At 48.9% G+C, this 19,605-nt stretch overlaps 2 protein-coding genes across 2 annotated transcripts in view; both read right to left on the reverse strand.

Moving 5' to 3' along the window:
- DPYSL4 (dihydropyrimidinase-like 4) overlaps nt 1-1,124 on the reverse strand; it is a 19,867-nt gene extending 18,743 nt beyond the window's left edge. Inside the window, exon 1 of the mRNA XM_009892740.1 lies at nt 777-1,124. Coding sequence (XP_009891042.1) covers nt 777-1,124 — 348 coding nt within the window. The remainder of the gene's footprint in view (nt 1-776) is intronic.
- Nucleotides 1,125-17,004: 15,880 nt separating this feature from the next.
- The window catches only part of JAKMIP3 (Janus kinase and microtubule interacting protein 3), a 39,094-nt gene continuing 36,493 nt past the window's right edge, over nt 17,005-19,605 (reverse strand). The window contains exons 19-21 of the mRNA XM_009892715.1: nt 18,434-18,637; nt 18,022-18,087; nt 17,005-17,055 (exon numbers count right to left, since the gene is read on the reverse strand). Of these exons, the coding sequence (XP_009891017.1) occupies nt 17,005-17,055; nt 18,022-18,087; nt 18,434-18,637 (321 nt within the window). The remainder of the gene's footprint in view (nt 17,056-18,021; nt 18,088-18,433; nt 18,638-19,605) is intronic.

Here is a 19,605-nt window from a genome sequence, read left to right on the forward strand (position 1 = left end):
GGGGAAACGGGAAGAGTTCCCATCCAGCGCGGCAGCAGGCGAGGCGCGGCGCTGGGGCTTCGCGGGAACGCTTTTTGGTCACGATTTAATCAAATTTTCAGGTAGGACTTAAAAAGCGGTTTAAAAATGACTGTATTACGAAAACAGAATCGGCGAAGTTCCTGCGGCTGATCAAAGGCTTCCTTTTGCAACCCGGGAAAAGAACCAAAACGATTTATCTAATTTGAAGGTTTAAAACAGATCTTTTTATTAAAAGTTTACAATAATTTATGTATTTTACAAATGAATAGAAAGTCTCTTGATATATATCATATGAATCACGATACAAAAATATGTGTAAAATTCTGTAATTGACCGATGCAGCCCTGTTTCAGGCCCGTCAATTACTGTTTCAGCACAGAACCAAACATTACGTATTTAGGATATGGTGGTTAGGATTATATCAGAGAACACAAGTCACGGCGCTCTGGCCATTGGAAAAAAAAACCCAACGTTTTCTCCAACGTTTTTTCTCTGGTTTACGTTTTGCATAACTTTACAATAGTTCCTTTTTATAAAATGTACAATACATAAGTACAGGGTTTAATACACATATTCACAATACAATTTCCTGAGTCTAAACTAAATCCCTTCCTGTGCTGACGCACGCCGCCCGTCGGGATGCAAAGGGAGTCGGCGTCGGTCCCCCCGAGGGACTCCCGGGGGCGTTTTCTCTTCGCGGTCAGGAGCGTTGTTCACAAGCTGTGTAAGGCACTCGAGGGTACGCTGAAGGCTACCGGTATTACTGGAGCAGAATACTGTAAATAATAGCCACGGTCCTCCAACAGCTTGAACAAGAAGTACAGGCCTGAAGTACACAACGCACGGTTGTTGACAAAGTGAGCTGCAATTCCAACGGATTTCAGTTTAGACGTGTTGCTCCGGGGACGCGGCAGCTGGCCGGCACCGCGGCGGTACGGCAGCCCCGCGGCTGCAGCACCCGGGCAGGGAGCCTCCTTCGGAGACGGTACGTGTGAGCGAACGCAGCTGCACACGCTGCTCCAATTCTTGTCGGCGAAACGCAGCGCTCGTGGTGCATCGGTAACGCAGTACTGAGACACTTGGTTATTCTGGGCCCCTGACATCGTTAACTGAAGGACAGCTGGGGAATTTATAAAAGATGCTCACAGGTGAGAAGGGGAGGGTTCGGCAGCCCCTGCGCGGGGCGATCGCCTGAGGAGCGGGTGCTCGCCAGCCCGAGGATGGCTGGGGGTCCCTCCTGGGCAGCAAACCCCCCTCTGCTGATGTACACCTGCGCCGAGGGACGGAGGGATGGAGGGGCTGCAGGAAAAAGCCTTATGACGGAGACCCAGATGAGGGTAATGCTCCCCCCGCGGTCCCGTGGCTTTGAGACCGTGTTTTTAAAAGATGCGCAGGACCCAGAGAGGAGAAGACGGCAAACGAGATGTGACCCAGCTCATCTCTGGGATGAAGGGTGGCAGTGCCTCCAGAACGGCTCCCTGCCACCGTCAAGGACTCATCGTACGAACTCTTCCTACAAAACCCCAGCGCCATCAAACACAAAGTGACTGAAAACTGAGCAAAACCCTTATGTTGAAATGAAGGAGCACATTTATGCAAATTTCCTGTCTGTGCATTCGTAAGTAAGAAACAGTTTTGAAAACATTCTTTGAGCCATTTTTTCTTTCCTATGTACATATCTTTTTACATATAAATATTCACATATACATAAGCATAATCCCTTATTTACACATGTACCTGTCCTGTACAGTTAGCTTCTGAATTAAAAAAAAACATGACTGAGAAAGTCTAATTAATGGGAAAACAGAACTGAAATTGCAGAGACATCCACCCAACGTGCCAAAGCGCGGCCTGAGTGAACAGCAGTGAAATGGCTCTGAGCCACTTCCAAACGCCCTCGTCGCCACCGTCGCCACTCCCCGGCAGCGCAGCGGCAACGGCACGCTCAGCCCCGGCAGCTCCGGCAGCGGCGCAGCTCCGCTGCAGCCCTTGGGGCAATGCGCTCGGGGAGAGGCCACCAAAGCACGCTCCAGCGCGAGCTCAGCATCGCCTTGGGCTGCAGGTAGTCCCCTCACCCATTGCTTGCAGTTCTCCAGGTACACGACATATTTTAAGACATTAAGTATTTAAACAGAACTCAAAATGGACACTCGGGATTTAACAATGTTTTACGCGTGAAATGCAGAAGTAAAAATGTAGCTCATCAATGTAATCCCGATATTGGTATTTGGATCCGGTAGAATTGGAATTTGTTCAATTACTTTTATAATATAATCATACACCGATAGCAAAATCCATAACCTTTGACTTAAAACATCACATTACTTCAGTACAAATATAACACTTTTCTTAACAATTCATTTTCTTACATTTGTGTAGTTCAGCTCCCTTCGCTCTTTACACCGTTTGGTTTAAAACAGGCGATTGATCTCCAAGTATCCGGAGAGTTTTTAGAATTTCGGTATCAAGGGATTTTCTTTGTGGCCTTATAAACTCCACGCAAGTTTTGGAAGCGGCGCGGGCACCTACAGAGCAAAATAAATAGAAGGATTAACTACAACTGGGATTCTCTCCCCAACATGTGACTTTTAGTCCTGAGTACTACGACATTTCCATTTCATGGGCTTTGCTCGGTTGTGTCAAGTAGCTCTCAATTAAGTCTACAGTTGGAGGAGATTTATCCAATTGCTGGTTTTTCTCTGAAGAAAAAAAAAGGATAACTTATTAAGTGTTAAATGTACTATTTTCAATAGGCTGTACCATATATTATATGATTCATTTTTCTTAAGCAATACTCCCCTAATAGTTCTCAGGTAACACGTAACAGAACATAATGATGGTAACGATGAACGATGAGTTTAAAATTTGCCCTGTGCAGCTTCCCTCATCTGCTGAGGGCGCCTTTCCTGACGGCGCCCTCCCCCAGCGCCCACATCCCTCCCTTCGGAGCGTCCCACGGTGCCGGAGCACTCCCGGGAGGTGGGCAGCGCTGCGGGACGGGACCCCGAAGGAGAGGGAGTGCATGAGCAGTGACCTGCAACGCGCTGAGCCACCGCCAGCTCTGCCTTACAGCCAGTCAATAGCGACCAGATGATTTCTGTGATAATTGTTATTTACCAGAGGGGTAGCGATTATCCCCCTATCAGGAATTAAAGGAAAAAAAGGCTGAGACAAACCCAGCTATGTTCCTGAGCTGACCGAGAGCTGGTAAAGAGCTGGTAAGAGCTGCCTAACCCGCGGCAGAACGTGCCCTCCAAGCAGGAACCATTCCCCCCTCCGCTTCCCAACGCGGGACGCCGTGGCCGTCCTGTGCGGACACACAGCCCTGCGTGTTGCCGGGGCAGCGATGCCGAATTCCAGTGCAGGGCACCGGGCACCTCCGGGAGACGGCGCAGCACTGGGAGCTGCTCCAGAGACAGCTGATCCCTACCGATAGTTTTACACCAGTATAATGGGCAGAGAAAGGAGCTGCGTCATGGAGAGGACAAGTTAATAACCCGCTGAGCCAAGTTTGACCTCCTCAAGTGAGAAGAGATGGCACAAAAGGACATGGCACCCTTTGGGGAGAGGGCGGCTGCCTTCAAGCCGGTCCATCCCTTCCTCTGCTCCATTCTTGGACCATTCTTCATCATTTTCTATTTCACACGTGGTTACGGGACCGCCGTCAGACAGACGGGGAGTTTCTAGGGCAAACAGAGGGAGAGCAGAACAGTTCGGCCGACGGCTGGAAAGGAAGAGGAACCCCCATTGCGCATCCCGCCTCCCCCAGACCTCACCCGACACTGCGTCCCCCTCCCCTCCCTTGCCTGGTGCGGGGGTGATCTCTGCCCCCCTCCGCACTGAGCCCTTCCCCGGCGGCCTCGCCACCGGGGCGCCCCGCCGCTCACGTGTGGGAAGTTAAACCTCGAGAATTTTAATAAGCAATTCCTAAAAAGAGACGGAACTTAGAGAAATTACGAGCAATTAACACTGACTTTGAGGGATGCCACTTCGCTTTGTGCCCGAGGCAGCGGCTGCAGAGAGCAGCCCGGGGCAGTGGGGTGCGGGCGGAGGTGCCACCAGGAGTGTACGTGAAGGCAGAGGGGGTGCTGGGCGCCCGCGGGGATCCCGGCGCTGTCACCTCAAATGTCACCGAAACGCTGGCTGGGGCACTGGCTGCAGGGCTGATGTTTGCTTGTTTTAAAAGGAACACAGTTATTCTCTCACCGTGCAATCTTCCACCAAAGAGACTTTTTTTTTTTTTTTTTCCCCAGAAAGCTGTAAAAATGGGACAGGAGAAGCATTTCAGAAATGGTAATGGCTGGAGCTCTGATAACTGCGCACCTGAGCGCTCACTGCACGTGAAAAACTGCAGCTTCACTGAAATAGAGCAATCCCGAAATGCAGTTCATCAAAGATTATGGATAAAAATTCAGATGGAGAAGGAATGATTGCCTTCGTTAGCCTGGTGGTATTATTGCGCACAGCTTCTTACCCAGACTCCGATGGAAGGAGATACGCTTTTACGTCTCTCTATTTATAAAGGGTACTGAGGGGATATGCTGGGAGTTCGTTTACACGCAGCACCCCGAGCTGTAAATCCCATTCCGCCTGCCCTTGCCTGCCGCACGCCCCGTGGGGAGCGACAGCGTCAGCGTTGGACGCGCGTCTCTTACAACTGCCGGGGGAAACGGGAGAGATGTTCAGGGAATGACAAAAAGGAGACAAAACCACGTAAGCAGTAACTCAGCTCGCTAGGGTCATACTTTACAATGCCTCACGCTGCTTACGTTAAGCAGAGTTAATAATCAGTTGCAACACGGACACAGGTTTAAATTGGCTGAAAACGTGGAATAACATTTGCTCGAGCACCCGGATGATGTGCAGTGAAGTCACCGGGCGCTGTGCTTCACGGTGCGCCCGCTGTCACAGCCAGTAACCTCGGTGGCTGCCTCCCTGAAAAGGCCAAAGACACAGCGAATTTGGGGACTAAAATAGTCATTTCTAGCCTGGGGGTGCTCTGCTTAGGGCCGAAGTGCCAGGAATTAGAGGAATGAACCTGAGCTGGTGGCTTCACTCCCCGGCACCCATCAGCTGAGCGCCTTTGGTGAGCCCGGGCTCGCAGCGGTGCTCGCCCCAGCCCGGTGCCGTGCGGCGGCACTGCCGGCCGTCCTTCGGGCACGCTGGGCGCTGCAGGGAGGGGGAGGGGTGCTGGAGGCGCTTCCCGAGCACACCACCCCTCTCTCCCCACAGAGAGCCCGTGGGTATGAGCCTGAAGCTCTTTTTCGTCTGTGAAATTTTAACACACCTGGAAGGCGGGTGCCCCCTGCGAGATGGAGGTGGGCGACAAACCCCACTCCTGGGACCCCTCTCACACCTACGGGAGCCCACGGCTTCAGAGAGCCCCCGCACGGCCACGGCCGGGGCTGCATCCCTCCCACGCCGGGGAGACCACGGGCTTTGTCACTCGCACGAGTGAGGGCAAATTCTCTCCTGTCTTCCCGCTTCCCATCCGTGCTGAGAATAAAAAGGTGGGATTTCATTTTCATGTTAAGAACAAACGGGCTCGGCTTGGCTCCCTCTTGTCCCCCCTCCCTCTCCCACCAGACCCACATGCAGTGTCGCTACGAACAAAGTAATGTGAGGAAATTTATGGCATATTCAATCCCTGTTCTGATAAATGCAGATAACCCACTGGTGACTCCTGCATGGGAGGGAGGAGGTCATAGAGAACAGGAAAATAAGAAATCATGAGCAGAATTAAATATTGAGGGGGGGAAATATTATTTGGCCGTTTCAAAGAGGGGGGGAAAAAGTGGCCCTTTAGTTCAATAAGCTGCACAGAATGGTGAATGCTTTGTGTCAGGGTAGATGTCGGGGCAGGGCCCTGGGGAGGAAGAGGGGACAACCTCTCTTCTTTATTTTCCTTTTTTTTGTTTGTTTGGTTTTGGTTTTGTTTGGTTTTGGTTTTTTTTTTTTCCTCTGGTGAGAAAGAGGAAACTCTCTGCTAGTCACAATGAAGTTATAGTGACTTACAGTAGATAAAAATCAGTCTAATAATAGTTACAGATCTTTCAATACTTACACAAATTACAGCCCCAACCATAGCTTGGAAAGAAGTGTAAAAAGTGCAGCTGACTTTTTAGGGCATTTTTTGCTAATACCTGCCTGTGTGAGCCAGATGAATGGTTGAGGACAACTCATGCGATTTCCCTGGTTTAATTCTCTACTGAGAGAAAATAAGTCTCTGCAAAAATTCAGAGGCTTCTACAGGAGCATCATCCTGCCTAAAGCTGAAAAATAAATGAAGTGCTGTGGGCAAAGCTAATCTGACAATAAACACTTCACAGTTCCTTTTGCCCACAGTGTTCACCCGCGAGCGCAGCAGCTCCCGAGGGCACCCAGCGCTCGCAGGCACCTGCCACCTTCTCCCTTTAGGTGGATGCTCCATCTGGTGCTGCCCCAGTCCTGTGGAGCGGGAGCGAGCCCCACGCTCAGCCCCGCGCTCAGCCCCGCGCTCAGCCCCACGCTCAGCCCCACTCTCAGCCCCGCGCTCAGCCCCGCGCTCAGCCCCGCGCCTGCCTTGGCTGAGCAACGGCCGCTGCCGGCAGCACCCAAGGCCACGTTCAGATGGCTTCTGTGGCGCGAGCAGCAGCTCCCAGCTCCAATAATCTCAGCAATTAATAGTCTTTTACTGTCCACTTCATTTGTTACTTAATTCTTAATTTTTACTTTGATTTCAGCATTTAAGAATTAAGGGCACTGTTTTGCAAGACATCCCAGGGAATACATACCTGGTGTGTTTTGTTCCTGACCATACCGATTTGGAAAATTCTGGGATTTTTTCCCTCTTAAAATAGTCAAATACACCAACTGAAGGAAAATTACCCGACACTATCCATTTATGTTGATAAACCTTGTGAACATATGCTATGCAAAAGAACTATTCATGAGCATAAAAGCATTTCACTTCATAAATATTTATAGGACAGGAATCTGAAACGCTGTTCCTGGGGCCCCGGGGCCCCCCGAAGCTTTTCAGCATCTTGGTGGGACTGGGGCGAGCCTGGCGGCGGCGCCGCATCGGGGCGCGCTGGGGATCGCGGCCATCACCGGCGCTGCCTGCGCCGAGCCCTGACCTACATGGGAGCGCGGAGCCTTCGCCCTTCGCCTCCCATCACCGCAGCTCTGCTGAGATTGCGACTAACGAGGCTAACCGCCAGTGCGGCTCATTTTTAACCATTTCACTTCACTTCTCGTCACAATTTCATGCCATAGGCAGACCCACACGTCGGGCAAAGCTGGGTTTCTGGCACCAGCATCACACTCGCGCGGTGTAGAGCAGAACGCCGGGGGCTGTTGCAGCACCTTTAGGCTTACCCATCCTCCTTTAATGGAAAACCCACACAGACACGCCATGAACTACTTCTGCTTTGTCGATCCGTTGGTGCTCAATAGCTGGGTTTTTAAAAGCTGTTTCCTTCCATTACAACTGATTTATTTGTTACATTTAAGTGATAAAATCTTTTGGAAACAAACCGGATACTATTCATTTTACACACACACACACACATATATATATAAGTGCGTAGAAGCCTATAGCATTTTCTCTTCATGTTGGATTTTGAAGCAGCGTGTAACAGAGAATGAGAAGAAGATTTATAATTAAAACTATTTGATGACTCCTATACCATCCAAAAAGCAGCACGTGACAGCCTGGCTTTGGTTCTCCTACTCACACCAGAATAGGTTACGTTTGCCTATAGTGATCACGCGTCGTTTTTAGAATAATGACTGATTCTGCACTGAAAACGATGCGTTTTGCCCTTCAGAAACCTGGTGTACGTCGGTTGCCGGTCTCATCCCCTAGTTATGGGGGATATTTCATCGGGGTGAACAGAGACTTCACCCCCTCCCGAGTGGCACGGGTGCGGGGGCTGGTGCCAGCCCTGTGCAGCGACGGTGGAACGGGGCCGAGGTGAGGGGGAGCTCGCCCGGCATGGACCTGCACCGGCAGCCACCGTGCTGCTTAGCGGGGTCCCCTCCTGCGCGCGGTCCCTGGGGAGCACAGGCTGGCGTCCAGCCCGACCCCTCGGGCCAGCGATGGTCCTGGGGGCACTGAGACGCCTCAGCGCCGCCAGGTCCTCCGCCAGGTACCGTCCCCTCTCCCTTTACCCACAGCCGATGTCCACGGCTCTTCAGTCCTTGCTTCTCCAAAACACTGGCTGAGGGCTTTCAGTTAACTCATAGTTTAGACATTGAAGGAGCCACAAAACCCGTATCGCCATACAATTAACTCCCGGTGTTTGGAAGCTGCCTCACTGTCCTTCCTGCTCCGGCTGCATCACTCCGAGGCCCCACTTCGGGAGAGACCTGCCACCCCACGGGGCTCTGCGCACATACAGACGCTCAATGCACATACAGACGCTCAATGCACAGGTGAATGTAGCAGCAAGCGCGCGTTATCTGCGCAGCGCGTAAGGGCACACGGCAGGTTAAGACAATGGTGGTGCAGTGGGTATATTCGGCAGTTACACAGATTGGTTGCTCAGAAATTCCAGCTCAGACTGAAATAAACTTCTGTGAGACTACAGAGCTGATGTTAACAGCAAAATTCATAATAAACAAATTCTTTTTTTTTTTAAATTTTGTAGCATATGGTGCTTATGAGCGAATTTGTAATACATTTACATGTACTTTTCATGTAACTGGTAAATGATGTTAGAATGCTTTTTACAAGGACAAATCTACTAGAAGACCATCGTTAGGGTACTGGAAAATGCAGTATGATAGCTGTAAATATATTTACATGTTGTCTTATATATAAAATATTAGATAACATCACTATCTGTTACGTACCCAGAAAACATAAATAGCATCAATTTGTTTTTCAACTAATGAAAAGAATTTTAAAAATTTGTCAATTTGTCTTCCATATTTGCAATAATGTGGATTCTAAAAAACTTTCTTAACACTGAACCCTACAGAAAACTCTGTTTGTAATATATAGGCAGTGAGTTTGTGGCTTGAATCCCCTGTGCAGCACATGCATCCATGCGCTGCCGCGGCTGCAAGGGCTGGAGACGCCCAGGGGAAACAAAGCCTCTGCGTCCCCGCGGGCAGGTGGAGATTGGGAATTTCATCTTTGGGGGACTCCTGTGACAAACTGCAGACAAAGAGTCCATTCAGCTCCTCTCAGCCGAGTCCAATAGTTAGTAATGGAGGTTTTGTACCTTCAGAATTAATCGGCGGAAAATGGAGGGTTTTGATGGCAGCAGGAGGCGGTGCCGGGGCCGAGGGCGCCCGCCGGGGCAGGCTGGCACCGCCGCTGCCGGGGCCTGGGGCTGAGCTCCAGTGGCCACCCCCGGCCGGAGCCCTTCATGGGCAATGGTCCCTGCCGCTGCCTTAGGAGAACGCATGCTCTGCGGCCAAATTCACGGACAAATCTTCCGTACTGTTTGAGAATCACAACTGTACAACATAGCAGGGAATAAAAAGATCCAGCCGGTTCACCTGTTCTGCACTGCGTGGGCTCTGGAGGGCAATGGACACAAATCATTGAAACAGCTCTGAAAGACAAAAATACTAAAAACGTGACAATCTGCCAAGAACCTGGTCGCTCACAAGCATTACTTCTTATTCTAGATCACCAGGTCAGAGATACGAGATCAGCTGTGGCGTTAATAGATGGCATTGCGAAAGGCAGGGTTTGGGAGCAGCGGGGAACCCAGTCAAGCTGCAAATGCGGAGTCAGTGCAGAAGATGCGGGCTGACACCCCGGCCGAAACGCAGGCTGCTCCCGGGGGAAAGGCGGCCCAAGGGCAGGAATTCAGGGCGAGACGTCAGCCCCGATCTCAGCCTGACGAGGGATCTCTGGGTCCTCTGGGTTGAAGGCAGCTGCTTAATCTATTGGAATGTGGCGCTCTTTCCTAGATGACCTTTTCTCGGCAGTTTTTAGGAAACATAGCTACAATTAACACTCTCATAAATCTGTTAAATTACAAATTTACAGCCTTTAGGATTCTACAGTCCTTCTCTTGGTACAATTAGCGTAGGGTGAAAAGGTTGCTTTGATTTGATGATGTGTGAATATTTTACAGTCCTCTTACCTCCACAACCATCACGGCATTGCTAATGCGAGCTGGTATCTCCCTGACAGCCCTTCTGACACTCATTTCATCAAGTTGTTGTATCCCCAGGGTGAGTTCTTGTTTATAACAAGAAAGGAACCGGGCATTGGGGCAATCTGTCTTTAGAAAAAGCCATCGACAGAACAAAATTTCCTGCATCTGCCTCTACAGATCTGTGTAAGTCCATCACAGGTCTTAGTTTCTCGGACACGCTCTCCTTTTCCGGGGGAGGTTTATCTGGGATTTCTAATGGCCCACAAGTGCGGACACATCCATGGTGCGCGTCAGCCCCACGGCATACAGGCGCTGCAGACCGTACGGGGCACAAGAGGCGTGCGAGGGACGCGCTCCGTGTGCCGCTGTGCAGCGGGTGAGAGGTGCCAGGAGATGTGCTGCTCCCGGGACTCGGCGGAAAAATTCTCATCGACTTTAGTGGAGCACAGTAACACCCACACCCTATAAACAGGAGAGTTTTACAGAGGAAGGAGAGCACCATCCCACGTCCACGTGGCCACCCTCGCCTGGCCCTCGCCGGCACAGCCAGTCTGGAGCCGTCCCGTGTCCGATCCGTCCCCGGCTGGGCTGTCCCCTCTCTGCCATCAGTCAGCGCACCCCAAACCCCGTACCCGCATGAGCAGGATCAGCCGGGCAGGCAGACGCACAGTGTTTCTGTGTCTCTACAAAACCAGACTAAAACCAGAAAACGAGAAGTTTAACGCCCGAAAACACGGCATCCTAACAGCTAATAACGCTAAATAGTAAGTCAAATATTCATTATTCTCACCTAATTATCGAACCAAAAAGCTTCAGAATTGTGAGTCTTCCCAAGATATCAAACCAAAACCTTCACAATACATTTTTATGCTCCCACATATGGATATTCTATGGAAAGGACACATAATGTCCGTGGTATGATAGAATGTCTCAAGCTGGAAGGGACCATAAGGGTCACTGAGTCTGTGATGATACATATGACACTACCAAACAGCTGTACCACTTTTTCAGGCCTATTGCATGAAATCCTTATGAATAAAGAGCATGAATTCACAAAAAGTTGTGCCTATCGGCACTGTGAACTAGTCATAAAAAAATAAGTTTAATCTAGCTAATTTGCATTTAAGCTCAAAATTTAATTCTCCAGATAATATTTCAGTGTTCTGTGGTGCCCCTTGGCTCTCTACCAGAAGTGGAAGGATGAGGTCTCTGACAGGAACCAAGAAAAGGTTCCTGCTAATTTATGCTAGAGTATGATCAAATTTTTTTTTTCTTCTTTTGCTATTATGTATCAGTAAAACAGCTTCCTCAAAGGTTTTGGCTGCTGCAAGTCTTGCAAATCAATGCCATGCATATATAAATGTATTTGTGTATATATGCAGGGGGTGTGTACACAAACATTTTAATTTGCAAATACAATGCTTTTTTTTAAAAAAAAGTTCACTTTATAATAGATTTTCCAGCTAATTAGTTCTTCAGGCTAATACTGAGTTTGGAACGTTATAAAAATCTGTGTCCTTGTTATTTACAAGAACTCAGCAAGAATAAAACTAAGGGGAAGAACACTTCAGACTAAATGACAACTGATCTGCTGTGCCCGGGAGTACTTTGGAAAATGAATGATTAAATGAATGATTATCTTTAAAAACAGCTCCGTGGACCAGACTCTTACAACGCAACTCTCCCTTCTGTACGGAGCTATGCTGAGTGTGTATTTTGATTATAATTACCGATTTGTTGTTTTTCCCTAACAAACCCCCCACACTGCTGATAAGATACAGATGGGAAACGGTCCCTGTGGAGCACGTCTGCTCGGAGCGGCACGCCAAGAAGTGGTCAGTTTATGCAGAAACGTCTCGGTGGGGATTCATTCCGAACTCTGGGCTCTGTCGGGAGCGTGCCTGCAGTTTTCTTTCCAAGAGAGAAACACGGGATGGAAGGTCCCGAGCTCTTGAGGGGGAAGCAGACGCAACACGGGGCTGCTGCCCCACCGCTGTGCACGAATTTACGGGATGTTTACAGTGGGAAAGCTCTTCACTACTCCTCATAGATATAGGAACACCCGTATCAATTACGCTATATTTCAGGAACCCCTACAAGAAAAGAGGAACGGGGCTTCTTGATTGCAGAGAGAGTAAAGAATCGTCCCGAGTACTGCCCTTTCTTACCCTGTCCAGGAAGCACAGTGAAAAGTTACTGCCGTGATAAACCCGATGCTCTACTTGGAAGGAACATCTCAGCAGCTCTGCTTCAAATTGTTGTGCTGTGGGAGTTAACAAAACAGACCACGGCAGCCTCTTCATAACCTGCGTCCTCTCCGGGATCAAGGAGCTCTCCCAGACGCGACTCGCACCCACGTGGTGCTGAAGGTCTCCTTGAGCGCCAGCGATGCTGTTCCTGCCTGAGGACCCCATCTCATCTCCTCTCAGCTGGGAATTCCCACTGACATTGTCATTTCTATGCATTTCACTTTGTGACAACCCAGGAAACATTAAAGCAGAAATATTGTGCAATGACAGACCCTACGCTTTTATAGAAACTGACGATTATTAGTCTGCCGGAAATCACTTTGTTCTTACTGAGCCCAATTCTGCTCTTCACTGAGACCAAGCAAGTTACACCAGATTTACAGCGCCGTAAAAACGAGCAGCCGTTGACTTGTTTTCTCTATATCTTCCCAGGAATGCTGTTTGCTCAGTTGGAGTCTTCTTGAAGCCTCCAGTTCCCCCTACTCAGTTCACTTTAAACAGAGATGTTTTGGGTCAAAGACTTGCCAATTAGTATTCTGATAACGTAGCTCATTAGCCTTATCTCCGTACCCCTGTGAAGAAAGCCATTTCCAACCCCTTTCAAGACGCATGAATATATACATGGGCAGAAGGCAGCTGACACAACAGTACAGGGAAATTTAAGCTCCAGTAGCTCATCAGCTCCCCTGTGGTTCATTTCTGGAAAAATGTGCTGCTGACCTTAAAAAAAACCCCACCTCTTCTGACAACGAAAGCACACCAATAAAAACGCAATTTGATTATGGGATCAATGCATAAAGTCATTTAAAGAAAATTAATTATCTCCAAAACAAACAGGTTCACGCGTGGCGCAGGCCTGGCGTGGAGGAAGGTGACCCCAGCGGGAGCCCCGCAGGTGTTTGCCGGGAGAAGTGCCGCCTGCCCCACCACACCGCACCGACAGCCCACAGCCGGACACCGCGGTCACATCCTGAAGGTTTGAAGTTGGTATTTCTAATTGCTGCCTATAGTAGGAAATACACTGTATATTCTTTCTTAAAAACGTTAAGACCACTTCTAAAAAGAATTCATGCTGAGGTAAGACGTAGAAGGGGCAGAGGATGTGAAAATCGGTGGGGCTGCTGTCTGAGCTGGTTGCGCACGAAGAGTCTAGAGCTGGTTTGCTGCTGGTCAACATCCCTGGCGATTGTGGGGGAGAGACATCCCCCCGCGCTCCCGAAGCACATGCTGTTCCTCGGGCACCAGTTAAACACAGCAACCATCTTTTAGACTAAGGTCCTCCTAACTCTTCCTTCTTGGTTTCAGTTTGCTGTCCTTGTAAATCTGTTCTTGTTTTTAAAAAGTCCCCCCATTGTCACATATGCATCTCAACCATTTCCTCATTCAAATTATTTCCCTCCTTTGACTGCATTACGGTTCTTTTTTGGGTTACTAAACGTATGGATCTCATTGACCTTGCTGCCCAGGAAACACCAGCCCCTCCGAGACTGGCGTGACACCGACAACCACAAAGGCTTTGGACCCCGCTCTGAACACGAGCAGGGCTGAGATGTGCAGCCGCAAGTTTTGGACAAGAGAAGGCACCATCGTATCTAACCCTGGGCATAGACTGCATCAGTGAGCACCATGTGAGACAAATCATTTCTAAGACTCCCTGTACGCACCCCTCTGTACGTCGGAGCCCTACGGCTGACTGCTAGCAGCAAGCCTACCCGCAGCAGCGAATCAATAACCTGCGGTCAAACACCTGAAGGTGTTCAGACTCAGATTTGATAGATGTTCTGCTTAGAAAAACTATTGGGGGTTGGGGGGATTAGAAAACTGATGGGATGAAGTACAGAGAGACAATTCCCCCTTTAAAGCAGAAACAAGTCCTGTGAGAAGCACGAGATGTAAGAAGTGTAACGCTGACAAGTGCTGGGACGGCCCCAACAAAACCGAACAAGGAAACGGCCTCTGAGCACTGTCACGAGTGCTCTGATTTGCCTCTTGGTTCGCCCGTTGGCTGAGTTATCTGGAGCGTTACCCGCAGGAGTGACTGGAAAACAAGAGTTCTGTTCCAGGTTGTTATTTTTTGGAGATCTGAGTATTTTCCCTCGTTTGGGGAGGGAGATGAGGGAGTCCAGCAAGCACTAGTCTTTCTGGGCATGACCAACTCCCCCAGGCTGTGGTAGCAGCAATTTCTTGTCAACTGCCTAGCCGGGTTCTGGTCCCCTGTTTAGTGTCCCTGTACTCTTAAAAATTCTTGAAAAAAGTTGGCTTCAGCAGTGCTGGGGTGACCACTGATAATGTCCCCATCATGTTTACTAGCCCAGTAACTCAGTACCAGCATGAATTAAAAAAAAAAGTAAGTGCAATTGTGAATTACAGTACTTTTCTGGATAGTATTTATCTTTTCAATCCAAAATGAAAATTATTTTCATGTATTGCATTTAAAATATACATTTTTAAAGTACCATGACACTTGCTGTTCGTACAAATTTGACTGCATTTCACTACCTACCTAGTACTTCTCATTAAGAGTGACCACTGCTCTACAGCAATAAAGTAAGCGTTTGTGATTATCATACTGAAATTCAATGCCTCAATTACTGAAGCAAAAGAGAGAGATATAAATAAATAATGTTTACATAAAGTCTTTGGTAATTTCAAAATTTTCTCTGCATCATCGTTAGAAGCATTTTAACTTGAGCGAGAGGGCCTAGCAGCCATGTGAAGGAAGTTACGCAGTACATACAATTACACAAGGAGTCGGTTTCCCGTTAATCAGCCTTACCTGCCAGGAGCTCTGCTTGTGCTTCCCAGGGCCGGGCAGTTCCCACCCGCGTCCTGCGCTCGGGGACCCTGCTGACACCGCAGCCCTGCAAAGCTGCAAGCGGGAGCGTGTTCTCGCCCTTCCTCGACAGCAGGGGGTTTGTGCGCTCGGCTGCAGTTCCCGTTCGGTGACTCACACCAGTGGGATTTCTTCCGGATTTTCCCTCCTTCACCTGTTTTTCTAGAGGATCCGTCTTTCCTTCCCGGCTCCTGCCCCAGCCTCCTGGGCTCGCTCTGCGGTACTCGTGCTCCCTTGCCTCAAGGTGATAAAATCTTCTGTTCCCTTTTGCCGCCTCCCCCTGCCCAGAGCGTGCGGATCAGGGATAACGTGTCTTCCATTCACTCTTCTCCAGGGTGAACTTTTTGTTGGGACAATGTTAAGTCTTTTGTCATCATGTAGGGACGGCAAATTGTAACTTATTGTGCCATTTTTCTCATCGTGCTGTGGCTCACGGTCTACTGAAAACTCCCCCCAAAATTCCAACTTGATTTCCTGAAGGGTTCAGACATACCTTCACGTTTTCCCCTAAAGCTGGGCTAGCGGGATATTCAACCAACCATTGGGCATACCCTGTGTTATGAAGAAATACCTCGGAATAAAACACTTCGTTTTCATTCACATCTATCTTTTTGTGAGTTACTCCTCTGGAACTCTTCCTAAAATCTTCTTTCAAGACAGATTTTTAAATAACTATGAATAACAAATATAAATGCGTGACATATAAAACAGGACACGGGCACTTCTACAGAGAAGCAATTTACTACCTGCTTAGCAGGGAACCAAAATATATTCAGTTTATCTGAATTAGTATACTGCTCCTTAAGTAAAGGTGAGAGCTATTTCAAGCAGCAGAGCCAGGACTTCCACCGAAAGTTAGTTCAAGCAGCAGAGCCAGGACTCCGGGAAGGAGCCCGTGGCTGTAGGGGAGGCAGGGGGTTTTTGGCTTTCTTCTTTGTCAGCTTAGTTCTAGCTTTGCAAAACGCTCAGTCAAAGGTTTCGGCGGCGCAGACACCACCAGTGCAGAAATTTCCACATACCCCAGTTCAGCTTCAGTCCGAAAGGGTCAGAAAGATTGCATCTTCCATTGCCAGGAGCAAAATGTGAGGGATATTTGGAGTTTTTGAAATGGCAATGTCTCTTTTTCTGTCTTGGTAATCAGTGCTGTCTTCCTGTTAATAACAGCAGAAGCAATTTGAGCTTCCTCGGGAGGCTGAAACAAGAGAAAGAAAGATATAAAAACATAGGTCAAAAAACGTGTATCTGGGCAAAACCAACATGCATGAAATTTCTGTAAGGTTTATATTTATAACTATCTGTTTGAAGTATACAACTGATAAAAAAGGATTCGTGTTGTGTTCTATTGACTTCGATGACCAATAGGGAATGTTCCCCCACTGCCACCCATGACGTGGCAATTTCTACTGTCTCTGGAAGCACAAACAGATTGGCATTTTATCTCCCATTTACATGGGAAAAAGGGCAACAGCAAGGGCCCTAAGGCACCATGCTGGGGGAAACACATATTTATAAATGACATGTCCCCCCCAGCCATTCCGGGTTTTAGCCTGAAGGCAGGACCAGCCAATGCAGGGGGTTTAACCCAGCTGTGAGCGCCCGGACAGCCCGGCCATGCGGGGAGAAGGAGCAGTGCCACCAGAGATTTCCGTTTTCAGGTTATCTGGGGCACCCAGGAACCCCCCCTCCCCCAGTGCTGCTGCGGCCTGAGCAGCAAGGGGAGGGCTCTGGTGCTTTATGAAAAGAAGAGGGGAGACCAGAGGTGGGCTGAAAGCTTACCTTTTGTGAGTGGCCTGAAGGACTATGACCAAAGAATGAAAGCTAAAGAGAAAAATAAGAACAAAAATAAAAACTGAAAAGGGGAGGGAGGAGAGGAAAAAATGGAAGAGAAGAAAGAGAATAAGAGTTTACAGTGTGTTTAGCTGAGAAATAAGCTGTGGTTACAGAGTGCAACAAAACTCTGAGTTGAAAAGAAATACAAAGTGAGAAGTATGCTCCGAGGGCTCGGGGTCGGCTCGGCTCAGCCAGAGCCCAACAGCCCTCGGACTGATGAGAGCCGTCTCCTGCCCAGTGGAGCCCAGCCCAGTCTCAGCCAAGGGCTCCGGAAAAACGGGGAGGCAAAAAATCAGCTCAATTCTTCTGATACCTCAAAAAAAAAAAACCCCACCCCAAACCCCACACCGCTAAGGTTCGCACTCAGTTTCAGGTGAAAGCCCAGCTCAGGCCCTGCTGCACCAGAACAAGTTCTCCTATGGCAATTTCACTAGAAACAGATGGTTTCAGAAGAGGGTAATTTTAGGGTAAAATTCAACAATTATGGCTTGACCAGAGAAAGCTGGATGACATCAACCACGGCAACAGTGACTGCTGTGGCTGCAGGTGCGGAGAGGACAGGAGAGGAGAAGGAGCCCCCTCTGTCCCTCTGGGGAAGGCAGCTCGGCGCAGCCGCACGCACAGATGCTGGAGACGGGAGGGAGGAAAGATCCCCGGCTCCTTCCCCCAGGCAGGTGTGAGACCCCTCTGCCGCCCCGCAGCTCTCCAGCACTCCTTCCCGGGGCACGCGGACCCCTCCATCCTTGCCAAGTCCCGTGTTTCGGACTTTACTGAAGGATAACAGAAGGAAAGACCCCATTTAAGCTGGTGACCTTTCCTTCTCAGAGGGACTAATGCAAATGCAAGATGGTTTCCTGGAGCACTCTCACGTTTGCTCACTGCACTAACAAACACAGAATTTTTATAAGATTGCTTTCTTAGCCAAGGTGAAATGAATATATGGTCATGTGCACATACAATAACTGTTTCATCTACATTACCTTACCTTTTCCTCTAACTCTTTTATTTGTCTTTTTTGGCCTTCAATTCTTTCTTCTAGCTCTTTAATTCTCTGTCAGATTTCAAATAAAAAAATATTTATTAACCAACCGAATACAGATGTACCCAGAAGACGCATTATTTTTGGAGATATAAATTGTATGTGCTGTGCTTCTAAAAAAATAAATTGGGTTTCAAGCTGTAGATGAGTCCTCCGTGAATGTCACTATGCGTGACAAATGCAAGAAAATCAAAATGCCCTGTTTGTAGGGATTATCCACGGGAAATCCAAGTCTGGCCCCGGGACCAGCCGTTTCGGTACAGCTCTGAGGAGAGGCTGGTGCTCACAAGTTCATTACGTCTCCGTCTGAGGGACCGTCCCACCCCGAATCTCGCCATGCCTGTGCGCGGGCGCCTACCTGCTGTGCATGTTGAATGAGCTCCATCCTTTCTCGCAGGATTTGGGCGTCCCTCTCCCGGAGCTCGCTCATCACCTGCCGCTTCCATTGCTCTACGGCGCTCTTCAGTTTCTCTTTCTCCTCTTCTGAAAGAAGTTCGGAAATTTTGGCTCCAGCTTCTTGCTGCAGGGCATCATAGAGCATGGCTTCTAATTCCAGAATTTGCTAATCAAAAACAATATAAAGCTGTCAGCTTGACCTTGTCTCTGGTCGGATGAGGATTTTGTGAGGAACTGAAAATCCTACCCGGGTAAGGCAATGGGAGCGGGAGAGGGGTAGTGCGCTGAGCCTCTCGCACAGGACAGTGCCAAAAACTCAAACCAGGGGGGAAATACTTCAAGCTGCTCCTATCCTGTGGGGCTCGGAGCAGCACTGGAACTGGGACGGCCCCTGGGCCCAGCCTAGGCTGCCTCCCAAAAAACACACGGGTCTCAACTCCTCCTTTCTGGAGATGGGGAGATGGCCGTGGGCAGAAAAGGCAAAAAGAAAAAAAAAAAAAGAAAGGCAAATGGGAAAAGGAAAAAGAGAAAAGAGGTTAATAAAAGACTCATTTTGTGAGTTACAGATATTTTTTAAATGTTCAGTTAAATGTTCAGTCTCTCGGTTCAACTTTCCCAGCTACGCTCTCGCAGCAGCAGAGGATACGGCAGCACCAGTTCACACTCCTGCCAGAAAGGAATGACTCCCTGTTGTGTGCTAGCAGCATTTTGTACCAACAAGCTTAAAATGCCCCATGTGAAGGCGTTTCCAGCACTTCCTCTGGCAGAGCCGTCAGCTCCAAGAGGCTTTATGCTCATGAAAAATCTATCTGGTAGCCGGGCTCTGTTCCTGCAGTCTCAGGCTGCAGAGCCTTTGCTTCACTGTGTCAGGAAACATCTCTTGCACAGAGACAGATGTACCCTCCAGATTTACTGAGATGCAGAATTGTGTAGGAAACGCACTGGCAATGTTTCCCCAGGGTCACCGAGCCTAGAACCCCCCTAGGGCAGGGACCTTGCCAGACAATGGCTTCTGCTTCAAAGTCCAAGATGAATGTTATTCCTTCGTGCAAGGCAAAACCAAGGCAAAACCAAGACAAAATCTTTTTTCAGCAAGTTTGAAACAGAGCAAGAGACAAAGCAGCAAATGATGGC

This window comes from Charadrius vociferus, unplaced genomic scaffold, assembly GCF_000708025.1.
Source record: "Charadrius vociferus isolate BGI_N301 unplaced genomic scaffold, ASM70802v2 scaffold38, whole genome shotgun sequence".
Classification (NCBI taxonomy): Eukaryota; Metazoa; Chordata; class Aves; order Charadriiformes; family Charadriidae; genus Charadrius; species Charadrius vociferus.